At 46.4% G+C, this 15,690-nt stretch overlaps 1 protein-coding gene across 1 annotated transcript in view; it reads right to left on the bottom strand.

The window, feature by feature from the left end:
- ZNF341 (zinc finger protein 341) overlaps window positions 1–15,690 on the bottom strand; it is a 35,569-nt gene that overhangs the window by 9,797 nt on the left and 10,082 nt on the right. The window contains exons 5-10 of the mRNA XM_010855009.1: window positions 15,557–15,688; window positions 11,492–11,687; window positions 10,029–10,119; window positions 7,547–7,740; window positions 6,384–6,574; window positions 1,410–1,618 (exon numbers count right to left, since the gene is read on the bottom strand). Coding sequence (XP_010853311.1) covers window positions 1,410–1,618; window positions 6,384–6,574; window positions 7,547–7,740; window positions 10,029–10,119; window positions 11,492–11,687; window positions 15,557–15,688 — 1,013 coding nt within the window. The remainder of the gene's footprint in view (window positions 1–1,409; window positions 1,619–6,383; window positions 6,575–7,546; window positions 7,741–10,028; window positions 10,120–11,491; window positions 11,688–15,556; window positions 15,689–15,690) is intronic.

The raw sequence follows: 15,690 nt of genomic DNA, 5'->3' as shown, positions 1-15,690 counted from the left end.
TCTGTATTTACTTATTTCTGAACCCCAGAAGCCTCCCCCAAGAGCTAGAGGTGGGACAGGGTTGGGGTGGGGGGCATGCATTAACAGAGGTCATCAGCCAACTCCCTGCAGATACAAGTCTGAACAGAGAAGCAAAACCATTCTAACATGAAAATATTCACTAATGAACTGGAAGTCCCTGGACAAAAACTCCTATTTTTTTTTCCCCCACTAATACCTATCCCCATGTGCTAGATTTTGTGAGGCAGCTGCTCCCAAATGACATAAGGCTAATGCACAGCAAAATGAATGGAGAGCAACAGTGAGGGGTTCCTCCAAGTCATGGAAGTGATGCTGGACAATACCATCAGCAAATGGGATTCTGGAGGAGGAGCCAGAAAGCTCTTGAGGAAGGGAAACTCTACAAGGATGAACACAGGCTCAGTAGCTCCAACAAGAATGACAAGGACAATTACATGATCAATGGATCCAAAGAGAATGATCGGAAGTTCTAAGGACTAAAAGCATATGGCAAAACAGAGGGAGCCCTTCATCATTTCTGCTAAAGGGACCTTCTTTATGACTGAAACAGAAGACTACAGCTGTGTAAAGGTTGTCAGAAAAATTACCCCCAATAAAATACACATTTAATTCATTCCTTGTCCCATTCTAAGAATCAGCATATAGCTCCAACTTTAACCTAAATTTTATAATTATAAAACATACCAATCTTATTTTTATGATTTTTGCTTTCAAATACACACTTGTGCATTTTTTCATTTAAGAATCGATGTAGCATTTCCCTGACGGTCTTGTGGTTAAGAATCCATCTGCCAATGAATGCAGGGACTCAGGTTCAATTCTTGGTCCAGGAAGATCCCACATGCCGTGGGACAACTAAGCCCACGAGCCACGACTATTGAAGCCCGCACCCCAGAGCCCATGCTCTGCAACAAGAAAAACCACCACAATGAGAAGCCTGAACACCGCAACTAGAGAGTAGCCCCCATTTGCCACAGCTAGAGAAAGCCTGTGCTCAGCAACCAAGACCAGGTGCAGCCAAAAAATAAATCAGTGTACCGTTCTACATGTAATCTAAATTGTGTAGATTATCAGACAAAATACTATTTTCATAATATTTTACTTTAGGGAAAAACAAATCTCTTTTCCACTATGAACAAGGAAAAATTGGCTTCCCTTTTTTAAGATTTTATTTTTTTAGGTTGCATGTCTGCCAAGTTGAAGAATGATACAAGGAGGGCCCACCTTTTCTCCCCCCTCAGTGCCAAGGCACAGAACCCACTCCCCCAGGCTGGGCCCTGAAGCCTCAGATTCCCCTTTGAGATGTCCCACTGGACCTGAGCAGTTGGAACCACCAAGGGAATGGACCCCTGGGCTTCCTTCGGGGAGAGGGAAGGGGGATCATGTACTTGTAGACGGCGCTGTCCTTCTTGGGGCTGTTCTGTGACAGGAGGCTGTGCGAGTACTGATGCACGCCCAGGTCGTACAGCGAGGGGAAGTCCTTGCCACAGAGGTGGCAGCGGTAGCTCAGCTCCTCCTGGTGGCTCTTGATGTGCTCCAGGAACGTGTCCAGCTTCGGGAAGGTCTGCGCACAGCTCTTGACCACACATTTGTACACCTTGGGGGAAGAGGCAGGGCAGGTGAGGGCAGGCTGGAGAGCCGCCTCCACTGTGGTCCCCTGCTCCCCTGCTGCGGGAGCCCTGGGTTTATTATTATTTTTTCTTCATTCATTTATTTTTAATTGAAGGATAATTACAATATTGTGTTGGCTTCTGCCATACATATTATTTTTTTTTAATTTAGTTATTGTTTAACTGGAGCATAATTGCTACAATGCTGTGTTCATTTCTGCTGTACAACAATGTGAATCAGCTATACGTATGTCAACCACAAATTGGCACTTGCCACGGGCACTTGCCATCTACTTCTATAAGGATTAAATCATGTGCTGCTACAGCTGACCCACCCCCTGAAAGGAGTTCAGGGTGGAAAGCAGAAATGAGGCACTTTATGCTTGAGGAAAAATTAGTAGGACAGTCTTTAGGTATTTTTAGGAGCTGATTTTATGAGCCTAATTCTTATATCTCCCTATATCTAGAAAAGCACTAAAATCCTTCATGGTGATGACTATTCCTCGTGACTAGCAAAAGCTTCACAAGCCTAGCAGAAACCTTCTGGGAAAAAATATGTGCTTGACTGCATGTACTCTCTCTTCACCAAAATCTCATATATACCGACCTTTCCCTCCCTGCCTCTTTGGAGCAGTTTCTCAAAGCTATGTGAGGTGCTGCCTCCCGGACTGCCCTCGTTTTGCCCCTAATAAAACTTAACTCTCAAACTGTGCATTTTTTTTTAAGTCATCATGTATATATCCACGTGTTCCCTCCCTCTTAAGCCTCCCTCCCACCCCACCCCCATACCCCTAAGTCACCACAGAGCACCGAGCTGAGCTCCCTGTGCTTCCCACTAGCCGTCTATTTCACACACTGCAGCGTATACATGTTAGTGCTACCCTCTCGATTTGTCCTACCCTCCTCTTCCCCTGCTGTGTCTACAAGCCCGTTCTCTACGTTTGCGTCTATATTCTGCCCTGCAAATAAGTTCATCTGCACCATTTTTCTAGATTCCAAAAAACACAAATTAAAACCACAATGAAGTACCACTTCACACTGGTCAGAATGGCTATCATCAAAAAAATATACAAACAAATTCTGGAAAAGGTGTGGAGAAAAGGGAACCCTCTTGTACTGTATGTACTGGGCATATTTAAGAAAAATTATCCAAAACTTGGAATGATAACATCTTGAAAAGATGTGAAAAGATGGCATCCCATCCTTTCAATGTTATGCGAGAATGGTGGCTCTCCAACTGGAGCCTGCATCACAGTAGCAGACTGGCCACTTCCAGGGAATCTGACGCAGCAGGTCTGGGTGGCCTGAACACGTGCATTCCTGCCAAGCACCCAGGTGACACTGAAGCTACTGGGCTGGGGACCTCACTTTGAGAAGTGCTGTCTGGCAAGCAGTTAGGTGAAGACAGTTAAGCTGCTAAGGGTCACCTCACTCTCTGGGTGATGTCACTTGTTTTGACTGTTTATTACTGATCAGAACCTAGACTCTCTAAAGTTAAATGTTAACTTGAAAACTGATCCAATATAAATTATTTTTGTCATGTAGAAAAGATAACTCCAGAGGGTTTTTTTTTTTTTTTAAAACTCCAGAGGTTTTATTGCCCTGAAGGACATAAACCAGATTTGTATCTAACTTAGTAATTTATTTCAGGATTCCTTTTTTTTACTGACACAGTTACACAGAGATATAGGTATTAGTGTTCCACACCATCTTTTGACCGGCTTTGTCATTTTTCCAGTTCCGCCATTAATGAATTAAGCAAAATTCTGATTCAAGTTCACTAAGTTATTTGTATGAAAGATATGCTTTTAACATTTTAAAAGGTATACATTAATAAGTAGTACACACTCCTCATGGGGCTTCCCAGGTGGTACTAGTGGTAAAGAAGCCGTCTGCCAAAGCAGGAGATGTAAGAGATGCGCGTTTGATCCCTGGGTTGGGAGATCCCCTTGGAGGAGGGCATTGCAACCCACTCCAATATTCTTGCCTGGAGAATCCCATGGACCGGGAGCCTGGTGGGCTACAGTCCACAGGGTCGCAAAGAGTTGGACATGACTGAGGTGACTGAGCACATATGCACTCACACACTCTTCCTCAGAGGGTTGTGAAACAGTCACAGTGGCGTGACACACTCAGGGCTGCCTATAAATTCCAACCCTTCTTCCTAACAAAGCAGGAAGAAGGCTTCTTCTTCCTAACAAAGTGAACTCTGATTTGCTCAGAGTGGGAAGATGCCCAGCTGATCCCCTGGCTCCCTTACATCGAATGTCAGTCATGCGACCATTTCTTGCCAATGGTATGTAGGCAGTAATCTTTGGGGAGGGCATCATTCCCTGGACACAAAGGCAAAAGCTTCCTAGGAGAAGTTCCCTCTGTTCTTTGCATTTATCCTAATTGGAATACAGATGTGATGACTGAAGGTGTGACAGCCATTCCGCAACCTTGAGGATGAAAGCCACATGCTAAAGACAGCAGAGCAGAAAGCCAGGAGAATCCTACTAGATAAGCCCAGTACTATCTACTTATGGACCTCTTATGATGTGAGAGAGAAAAGAAATCCTAACCAGTAAGCCAGTTATCTATTATTTGCAGCCTAACCATGCATTTCTAAATGACAGAGCAGGTGCATGGGCTCTGACCAATGAGAGCGGTACAGAAGGCTTCTGGGCAAGGTTTCCTTGCTCCTAAAGAAGACACAGAAGGTATTATTAATATAACCCCTTTATGCTCATGGATAATACTGTGTCTGGTCTTTTGCCTAGAAAAAGTGACCACCATCACAGGACCACAGGTGAACCACCAGCAGAGGACAGGGCCATGCCCTGTCGAGACAGAGTTAGAAAGACATAGGGCCCTTGATGCGGGGTTGAGTCAACTGACTGTCTCAGGCCTGAGTTGCCCTATCTTGGGTTTTCTTATTATGTGAGATAACAAACTTCCTAATTGTTTAAGTGAGTTTGAGTAAAAGTTTTTGGTGATTTTTCCCCCCAAGGATAGTCTAACTTAACTCCATCAATCTCTCTGCTAAGAATCTATAATAAGGAAAAAGTCAGAAATGTGGACAAAGATTTGATTACAACAATATTCATCATGGTTTTGTTTATAATAGCAAAACTCAGGAAATAACCTAAATGTTCAATAATAGGGGATTTAAAGAATCCAGCCATTGGGACTTCTCTGGTGGTTCAGTGATGGGACTCTATGCTTCCACTGCAAGGGGCATGAGTTTGATCCCTGGTCAGAGAACTAACAACACACAAGCCATGTGGCATAGTCAAAAAAGAGAAGGAAGGAAAGGAAATCTACAAAATGTACTGCACTGAGTGCTGGATTCCTGGGACGACATATTGTAACCTGGTTAGGACAAGGGGTTTGGAGTCAAATGAACTGGCTTTGAATCCTGCCTCAGTTACTTAACTGGCATCGTGACTCTGGATGGATCGCTCATCTCTCTCAGCCTCAGTTTCTTCATCTGGATACACTGAAAATGCCTATCTCTAAGGTTGCTATAAGAAGTAAGTAAAGTACTGAATGCGAGGAACCTTAGTAGGGTTGTTACTCGGTCCTAAGTTGCGTCTGACTCTGCCACCCCATAGACTGTAGCCCACCAGGCCCCTCTGTCCATGGGATTTCCCAGGCAAGAAGACTACAGAGGATTGCTATTTCCTTTTCCAGGGATCTTCCTGACCCAGGAATCCAACCAGCATCTCCTGCATTGCAGGCAGGTTCTGTACTATTGAGCCACCAGGGAAGCCCTCTAGCAGGGTACTTAGCATATAATAAATAGTAAATGTGAATCTATATATTTTTCAGACTTTTCTGAATTTCCCAATTCTATATTGGGTATATGATACTTTAATAGGGAGAAAAAATAACTAACAAAAATTACTTTTAAAAAATAAACACTGGAATAGAGTTACCATATAACCTAGTAATTCCACTCCTAGGTTTATACCCAAGAGAACTGAAAACACATGTTCATACAGAAACTTGTACACAATGATCACTAAAGTATTATTCATAATACCTGAAAAGTAGAAAGAACCTAAATGTCTATCAACTGATAAAAAGATTCAAAAATAAAAAGGAATAAAGTACTGATACCTGTTATAACATGAATGCAAATATTATCTCAAAAGGCCACATACTAGATGATTCCAATATTAAATGTCCAGAATAGGCAAATCGATAGAGACAGAAAACAGGTTAGTGGTTGCCTGAGTCTGGGAGTAGGGGCGAGTGAACACTAATGGGTATAAAGTTTCTGGGGTGATAAAAATGTTTTGGAAAAAAAAATGTTCTAGAAATACAGGGATGATGGCTGTATAACATTATGAATAGATTAAAAACTACTGAAGCATACACTTTAAAACGGGTGAATTTTACGGTATGTAAATCACACCTCAATGGAAAAAAATAAAAAATAGGCTGTAGTCTCAAATCCCCATAGGCGGGTTTTTACATACTAGATCTTCTCAAAGTGGCAAGAATTCTTCTTGTGTCTGATTCCTTCATTATATGACCCTTGAGAGGTGGACTTCCTCCCTCAGGCAAGCACCGTAATGGCCCAAAAAGCTGGCACCACCCAGGGAGGACAGAGGGGGAAGCTTAGCCCATCATGGTCACATGGCCGCTCAGAGCAACCGAGGCCCACTCCTGTCCCCTTCTAGGCCGTGTTCAAGACCCCAGCATCAGCCAAGGCTCATGACTTGGGTGGTTGTGCCCCACCCCGGCTCCCGCCCCCTCACCTACCTGCTCATTCTTGTGCTGGGTCATGTGGGACTTGAGCTGGAAGTAGGTACTGAACTTGCTGGGGCAGAACTGGCACAGGTAGGAGCTATCGATGAGGACCACCTGCTTGGCCTCCAGCTTGTCCCCCTCCCCCTCGCCGGCTGTGGGCAAGGCCTGGGGCTGCGGGGCACTAGACAGGGTCTGGCCCAACCCTGTGGAGAAAGCCAGGGAGGAAAGTCACTGAGAAAGACAGAGGAAGGGTCAGGGCAGAGGGCCACGCCACCCGGGAAAGATGCCCAGGACACCTCCCCGTGCTGTGCTGCATTCACCCGCCACCAACCATGGGCTCAGTGTGGGACGTGGTACCGAGGCCCTGCACTCACGCTCAGCTGGGGCACAGGGACACAGCCATTCCAGGGGCCAAACTACTGAACACTGACATTCTGATGGATGAAGAGCCCCTGCATCGAGTCTCCCCCTGCAGGCCTTCCCTTCAGACACTCTAGACCGCTCTGCGGTTGTTAACGACCCTGACTGCCACCCCCAGCTGAACTCACGATGCCTCCCAGCTCCTTGTACAATCATGTGTTTAGCTGTTCCTCCCTCACTCTCCCTGAGGACAGGGGCCTCTGACCTCAAGTTTGTAGGCCCAGGGGCCTGGCACACGGTGGTCGTGCTGGTTTAGTCGCTAAGACGTATCCAACTCTTTGTGATCCCACAGACTGTAGCCCACCAGGCTCCTCTGTTCATGGGATTTCTCAGGCAAGAATACTGGAGTGGGTTGCCATTTCCTTCTCCAGGGGATCTTCCCAACTCAGGGATCGAACCTGAGTCCCTGCTTGGCAGACAGATTCTTTACCATTGAGCCACCTGGGAAGACCTCTGGCACACAGTAAGCCTCCATAAATGTTTGCTCAATGGTTGAACCCTAGGTGCTAGGCACTACAAGAGTTTTGAAAGAAATGGGTTCTTCTCCAGAGCTCACAAGAGTTCAGAAGGCACGCACAGAATAGCTCAACACAGTAGGGCCAGTTCCCACTGGCAGGCCAGAGAAAAGTGGGCATATGTTGCTTGCACAGAACACCCCCTCCATGAGCTGCCTGTGGCCAGCTCTGCTCATCCCCAGGGCTGCACAGGGAGGCTCCAGCCAGACGCTGCCCAGTACAGTGGTCACCTCTACCCACCTGTGTTATCCTCGTCCTCCTGCCTGCTGGGGTTCAGAGCCATGACCTGCACCGTCACAGAGTTGCGAGAGACAGTGCCACCGCTGCGTCCTGGGGGCCACACCTTGTGGGTTTGCATGTGTTTCTTGACGTTAGACTTCTGGGCAAAGGCACGGCCACATGCAATGCACTGGAAGGGCTTCTCACCAGTGTGGCTGCGGAAAACAAGGCTTGTCAGCACCCGCGGGTAGGGACTGTGACCTCAGTTCAGGAGCTCAGAACCACCAGGAAGGCCCAGGCAGAGCATCTGGAGGCTGTGGGCCACCATCCTGAGACCGTGAGGACAAGCCCTCTTACTGAGGCAGGCAAGCACAGACACACCCCGGGCTTCTGGTGACAAGACTGAGTGGCTGAATCAACCAGCCCTGGAGCAGACCTTCTCTGTGGCCATCTCAAGCTGTGAGATAAAACAGTTTCAAAGAATTGATGCTTTCGAACTGTGGTGCTAGAAAAGACTCTTGAGAGTCCCTTGGACAGCAAGGAGACCAAACCAGTCAATCCTAAAGGAAATCAACTCTGAATATTCATTGGAAGGACTGATGTTGAAGCTGAATCTCCAATACTTTGGCCACCTGATGCGAAAAGACCCTGATGCTGGGAAAGACTGACGGCAGGAGGAGAAGGGGACGATAGAAGATGAGATGGTTGGATGGCATCATTAACTCAGTGAACATGAGTTTGAGCAAACTCTGGGAGATGGTGAAGGACAGGAAAGCCTGGCATTCTGCAGTCCATGGGGTTGCAAAGAGTTCGACACAACTGAGAGACTGAACAACAACAATTGTTTAAGTGGAGAATTTTCTGTTACTTGAAGGAGAAAATGTCCTAGCCGTCACAGCACAGCACTTGTATAACTATTTAAAACTTTCCTTCAAATCAATGCACTTTTTAAGAACTGAAAATAATTAAAAATGAAGCTTCCTGTTGTTATTACATATGCAAAACTGCTTGTCGTAAACACAAGTAACAAAAAACACAATTATTCATAAAACAATCTTATTAAGATCTATAGATGCATCATCCTTATGGCAGACATAAACCACGTGGGACTATTTAAATTTAAATTCATTAAAATAAAATCAAGTTAAAAACTCAGTTTCTCAGGCTTTCCTGGTGGCTCAGTAGTAAAGAACTGCCCACCAGTGCAAGAGACGCGGGTTTGATCCCCGATCTAGGAGGATCCCACATGCTGCGGAACAACCAAGCCTGGGTGCCACAGCTATTGAGCCTGTGCTCTAGAGCTCGGGAGCTGCAACTACCGAACCCCGGGTGCCCTAGAGAGCCTGTGCTCTGCAACAAGAGAAACCACTGCAAGGAGAAGCCAGTGCACCTGCGCAGCAACAAAACCCAGCACGGCCAAAAATAAATCAAGTTACCAAAATGCAGTTTCTCAGTCATACCAGTCACATTTCAAGTACTCAACAGCCATATGTCCACTTCCCTGTGGACAGCGCCTATTGGGGTCTCCCCATCTTTGCAGAAAGTTCTACTGACAAGCACTGGTTGTAGACCAGTGGTTTTCAACAGAGATCGATTTTCCCTCCTGGGACATCTGGAAATGTTTGGAGACATTTTGGGATGTCACAGCTGAGCAGTGAGGAGGGGCTATTGGCATCTACTGGTTAGAGGTTAGGGATACTGCTGAACATTCTTCTAGGCACAGGGCAGCCCCCACAGAGAATCTCAATAGGCTGGAAGACCCTGGTCTACAGAGAAGCTATTGCCTGCCATGGCTGGAATCTTGGGCACTATCTCTCCCTCCCTTCCCCCCTCTCTCTCTGTAATAAAAGATGAGCAAAACTGTGCGAGGTGTTAAAGACAGACCACACCTAATTGAGGCTTTCTCCTCTGACTGAAAGAAATTGAAAAAAATTTTCTCACTCTATCTTTCAGAAATTTTCAATAGCCATATTTAAAAACCACCTAAAATCATCTTATGTCCCAGTGTTCCACTCCATGAGAAACATCGAACGAGACCATCCCTCCACTTCACAATGGAAAACCTGAGGCCCAGAGGGGCTCCTTGCATGTTCTTGGGACAAGGGGTGTCATGGTTAGTATTGAGCGAGCAGAGAACTTGCAGAGGCATGTTCATAGAGCATCACTAACCCCGAGGTCAGGCCTTTCTACAGAAGTGAGCGCTGAGGCACACCTCCCACCAATAAAGCCCTCCCCCTAGCCATTCAAGTCAATTCCGCCTCCTCCATTCCCACCTTGGACCTTCCTCATCAGGGCAGGCAGGCTCCACAGATCCTTCCCACTGAGGAAGCAAAGGGCAAAATCATCCTGAGCTGGACAGAGGAACCATGACAGACCAGTTGGGGCCTTGGTCACCACCAGGCGAAGGGGGAGGGGAAAGGAGCACTGCTTCCACTGTGGATTCCCCATCCCACCTCCCCACCAGGGCTGCCCAGGGGCCACCTGCCCCACCACGCCCAGTTACCTTCGGATGTGCTGCTGCAGGTCAAAGTTTTTGGTGAATGACTTGTCACAATATGAGCACTTGAGTTTCTGAGCCTTTGGCTTCCCTGCAGCTGATGAAAAATTAAAAAAGACACACACACAGAAGAAGACAAAGAAGGGGACGGTGAGGCTGGTGACACAACTGTAGGCACCAGTGGCAACTTCCAGCCCTAGACCCAGGGCCAGACAGCCCAGATCCTAGGAGGTCTACATCCACGGGCAGGCTGGGGAAGAAGCACAGGTCAGTCTCTCACAGGGCCTGGGAGAAGAAATTCCAGGACATGCTCTGGCTGGGAAAGCAGGGCAAATCCCTCAAAGACTCCCTTCTGCCGGAGGATAAAATCCACCCTCTCTGCCGTGGCCTATGGGGCTCTGCATCCTCTACTTCCTACCATCCCTATTATTCTTATGATCTAGTTGCAGTGGTCTCCTGGCTAACCTCGAAAGACCTCAAACATGGTCCCACCTCAGGGCCTTTGCACCTGCTGTCCTCCTTGCCTAAAATGCTTGTCCCTCAGACAGTCACGAGACCATTTCCTTCTCATCCCCAGACAGATAGGCAGCAGCATTTTCCAGCTCTATCCAGTATTCTCAATCACAGTACTCTGTTAATCTCCTTTCTAGAGTGACCCATAAATATTTATTTATTCCCTGTCTCTCCCATTAAACTGTGAGTAATTAAGGGTAAGGAAATCATGACCCAAGATGCTAGATTTCCAGTTCTGACACCAAGCCTGGCACACAGATGCTCAACACATTTGCGAAAGGAAGGAAGGGGCTGGAAGCCCCTGAAAACTCTCAATTCTTCTGCCTTTCCCTACTACCACTACTTTCTGACATTGTCCCCAACCATATACTTAGCATCTCTAACAGGGTGGCAGACATCGCTGCTTGCCTGCCTAATACCCACTCTTCCCTTTTTCTTTCTTCACAAATCCCCTACATAATGGGAGCATCAATGTTCCTGGCTAAAAGAGACATTTCCCAGCTTCCTTTGGAGATAGATATGGTCATGTGAAATGTAATGAAATGTAAGCAAAAGCATCATGCTTAGAACTTCTGGGAGCTGGGAGATGCTTCTTTTATCTTTCTTCCAGATGCTTGGAATATGAAATTTGATGACTGGAGCTTCAGCAGCCATCTTACACAATGAGGCACCTAAGAACAAAAGTCATGTTTTAGGAATGATGGAGCAGAAAAATAGAAGAAATGTGGGTGCCTGGTGATTACATAGGCATACAAACTCCAGATTGCCTGTCTCTGGACTTGTTTTGCACAGAACAACAAAATTCTACCATTTTGGAGTCATTCCTCTTTTGGATTTTCCACTACATGCAACCAAACTTAATCCTAACTCTCACAAAACGGAAGACTGGAACTAAGCAGCCTGTGGACAGGTACATCCATGCTGAGGAGAGATGCCACGACGGGCTGTGTGCCCACCTTCTGGGAGTCCACTGGGACCTTTGGTCCGTCGGGTCTTCAGTGATGGTGGGGAGTCAAAGCTGGCCACTGTGCCCCCGGTGGCGCTGGTCATAGGGGCAGCAGGGTTTGGTCCTTTTGGTTTGAATCCTTGTTTGCCAGGACTGTACACCTGGGGTGTGGGGTATACTGGAGCCTCCACACACTGGTTTGGCACCTACAAGGACAGCAGAGTCAGGGAGAGTGCCCTGGGAAGGGAGGGGAAGAGCTGCCCCAGGTAGTGGGACCTTCACTGTGGCCCTGGCTGATCTCAGCCACCACAGCTACATCACCACCCTAACTCCTCCACCTCACTCAGTACCCCCAGTCACTCCCAAGACCCCTTTGAATAGAACTCCATGAAGCCAGCAGGCCAGATGCAGCTTTGGAGCCAGCTGCTTGGGTTCAAATCCTGATTCTGCCACTTATCATTTAAGTGACCTTGGGCAAGTCTTTTAACTTGTTTCAGTTTCTGCATCTGTAAAATGGGTTGCTAATTATAGCAACCCCGTATGAGGATAGACCTTAGAAGAGGGCCTGGCAAGTAGTAAGTACCCAATCAACATCAGCTGTTGTGACGGCCATTATTATTGTTGTTAGTAGTAGACTTCTTGCACAGGAGAACTAGGAAGTCAAAAGGGTCTATGCCCTCACCAGCAACTCCACTTCTTAACCAACTCTGCCTGATGCCACAACAGCAGGCATCCCTTGACTAGGAATCGACACTGAAGCCATGAGAAATTACCAAAGGAATTCTGAGCCACCCAAATTCAGTGACCACTAAGCTCACATCATGACACTGGGTATTGTAAAGAATTCACTTATTCCTTCATCTACTTATCATTCATTGGTCTTCCTGGGCTGCTCTACCCAAAATTCCACTTCCTCTCCTCTGTTTCATTTTCCTCCTTAGATGCATCATTATCTAATAAATTATGCATTTTACTTACTTACCCTATTATCTGCCTAGTTTCATGCAGGCGGGACTTCTGCTCTGCTTTTATTTCTTCCTCTATTCCCAGGCCTAGAGCAATGCCTGGCACAGAGTGGGCACTCAATAAACACTTGCTGAATGAATGAATTCAATTTTGGAGGTCTCAGGCATCTAATACAGCACCACTAGGTGCTTCTGCCAGGTCTTGCCTGTTGGCCCCTGGCACTTCCTATACCCACCCGTGCTCTCCCCTGAAATGCAGAGGTGGCAAGCTTGAAACCACATTCTCAAGTACTCCTGCCAGCACAGTTCTGAACACAAATTAAGTTCTGCCCATGAGAAGTATCTGCATGAGATTTGAAGGCGGAAGGGAGGTAGAAACTGTTCTCCTTGGCAGCCATGCTGGGAGACAGGCAGGTTAGCAGTCATGAGTTTTGGAGTGGCAAGCTGAACCCTACATTCCCCTCCTGATTACCAGCCCCGAGGACGGCAGGGCAGCTGAAACCTCAGCAACAGAATCCTACAGTTTTCTCACCAAGTACAGTGTCCTGGTTACAAGGGCCAAGCCACAACAGTGACCCTGAAAACGAGTGGTTCTTGCCAACCCTGCCTTTTACTCCTCCAGCCCTTCCATCAGCCCTACAGATTTAACTTCCTGTATGAAATCCCTCTGTTAGAAATACCTAGAGTGAAAAAAAAAAGAAATACCTAGAGTGGTTTCAATTTTCCTGACCAATACAGCACTCAATATTTGTCACAGTGAATGAATTCATCCACCATCCAGGTCATTCCTGAGCAATGATATGACTGCCACTGGGTTAGTTCTCATTATCCTCACAGCTCTACAAGTGGAGTTCCCATTCTAGAGTCTCTTCTCTGAAACTGAGGTCAAAGCACCCTGTTTCAGATACCAACTGTGGGTGTCCCACAGGCCAGGTCTCTGCTAGGTGCCAAGGATGCAAAATCAAAGACGATTTAGGCTGTTTTCAGAGAGCACTTTTTGTCTACATGAAAAATCAGTAACAGCAGCTATCCCTATGCTGGCCCCTCTGTCTATGAGGCCACCGTCATCCTTGCAGCATCTCATTAGCTAAATTATTTTTAAATTTTAAAATAATATTTATTTAAATATTTAAATACAAAATTTACAAGTCATTTTTACTGATCAATTGGTGACTCAATTAGATTCTTAACTTTTTATTTTGTATTTGGGTATAGCTGATCAACAAACAATGTTGTGAGGGTTTCAGGTGAACAGCAAAGGGACTCAGCCATACATACACATATATTAATTTTTTAAAAATTCAGCCAAGTCCTTGCTTTATTCTCCCAGGGTAGGGAAAATCCTCCTGCAGGGTATAACATTACAGGGCTGGTGGTGGAATTTTCCTCCAGTCTAGTTCTCTTTTCAGAGAGACTACCTAACAGAATGTCTGTACGACTGGATTCTAGAGTGAGTCTGAGATAATGTGACCTCAGGTGCAGGCAGGCTCCTTCTGTCATAACCATGCCCCCTAGCACTTGAGCGTGGCATGGCTCTGAAGTCTCAGTGCCTTGAGAGTACACTGCTTACAGTTCGAAACTCTTCAGCTGGGAATTAATATAGTATATATGACACGGGCACACCTTGAAGATATTGTGGGTTCAGTTATAGACCACTGCAATAAGGCGAATATCACAATAAAGCAAGTCACACAAGGTTTTTTTTTTTATTTTCCAGTGCATAAAAAAGTTATGTTTATGAAAAAAAGTTGTTTACAAAAAAAGGTTATGTTTACTCTATCTTGTAATCTGTTAAGTATGCAATAGCATTACATCCTAAAAAAATGTATGTATCTTAATTAAAGAAAAATTTTTTGACTTTATTGCCAAAAAAATGCCTACCACCTCTGAGCCTTCAGCAAGTAATAGTAATAACATCAAAAATCACAGATCATCATGACAAATACAATAACAATGAAAAAGGTTGAAATGTTGTAAAGATTACCAAAATTTTGACACAGAGACACAAAGGGAACTGATATACTTGCTTGACAAAAAACACAATATCTGCAAAGTGCAATGAAGCAAGGTATCCTGTACGCTGACTGAATGGCCTCGACTCTTTACTTCTTCTGGTACCCAGGCCCTTTCCAGTGTGACCTGCAGTTTTTCCCATCGAGAGGTGGCATCTATTTCCGTACTCCTTCAACCTAAGCTGGCCTTGTGACCTGCTTTCACCAGCAGAAGTGACACTGTGTCACTTACAAGCCTAAGCCTCAAGAAGTCTTGAGCATTTCTGCTTGCATTACTGCACGTCCACCACTGTGGTGAGGCTATGCCTGGGGAACCTGCTTGAGAAGGAAAGACGCATGGAGGAGAGCTGGGTCACCCCACCTGATTATTCCACCCTAGGCCACTCTAGTGGAGAAGGCAATGGCACTTCACTCCAGTACTCTTGCCTGGAAAATCCCATGGATGGAGGAGCCTGGTAGGCTGTAGTCCATGAGGTCGCTGAGAGTTGGACATGACTGAGCGACTTCACTTTCACTTTTCACTTTCATGCATTGGAGAAGGAAATGGCAACCCACTCCAGTGTTCTTGCCTGGAGAATCCCAGGGATGTGGGAGCCTGGTGGGCTGCCGTCTATGGGAGTGAGACACGACTGAAGTGACTTAGCAGCAGCAGCAGGCCACTCTAGAGCAGCAGCCAGTCAGCCAACCTCCAGACGTGTGGGAGCACCCGGCCAAGATCAGCAGTTGCCAAGCTGACCACCACAGACCTGAGAACAATAAACACCTTTCCCCACATACTGTATTTCTTACACAGCCATAGCTAACTGATACACCTAGCTTGCTTAAGCATATGAGACACTCACATATATAATTTTGGAATCCTTTCCCCAAAGGCAGGTATTTTCTTGACTGTCCTGAGCTCCCTGAGGGCAGCTTGTATTTCTGCTACAACCCCTGCTTCATTCCACCTTCTCATGGGGTGCATTTTACTTTTACATGTATGATAGCTTGAGCTGGTTTTGCCCCCACAGTATCTCTGCCATCAGAAAAGGCTCAGGTTATCCGTGACGACTATGACCAGCTTTCCCCTCTTCACCCTGAGCCCCAGTGTCTGCTCACCTCCATGGGTGGGTAGGGCTGCATTCCCAGTGCTTGGATCTCTACCGTTCCACTCCCGGTGAGGGGTGCTGTGGCGTTGTACACCTCCACGACGCCATTCCCGCCAGGGTTGGGCCGCCCAGCGGGGCCCAGGC

Source organism: Bison bison, unplaced genomic scaffold (genome assembly GCF_000754665.1).
Source record: "Bison bison bison isolate TAMUID 2011002044 unplaced genomic scaffold, Bison_UMD1.0 scf7180017864352, whole genome shotgun sequence".
Classification (NCBI taxonomy): Eukaryota; Metazoa; Chordata; class Mammalia; order Artiodactyla; family Bovidae; genus Bison; species Bison bison.
This window is presented reverse-complemented; position numbering and strand designations above follow the sequence as displayed.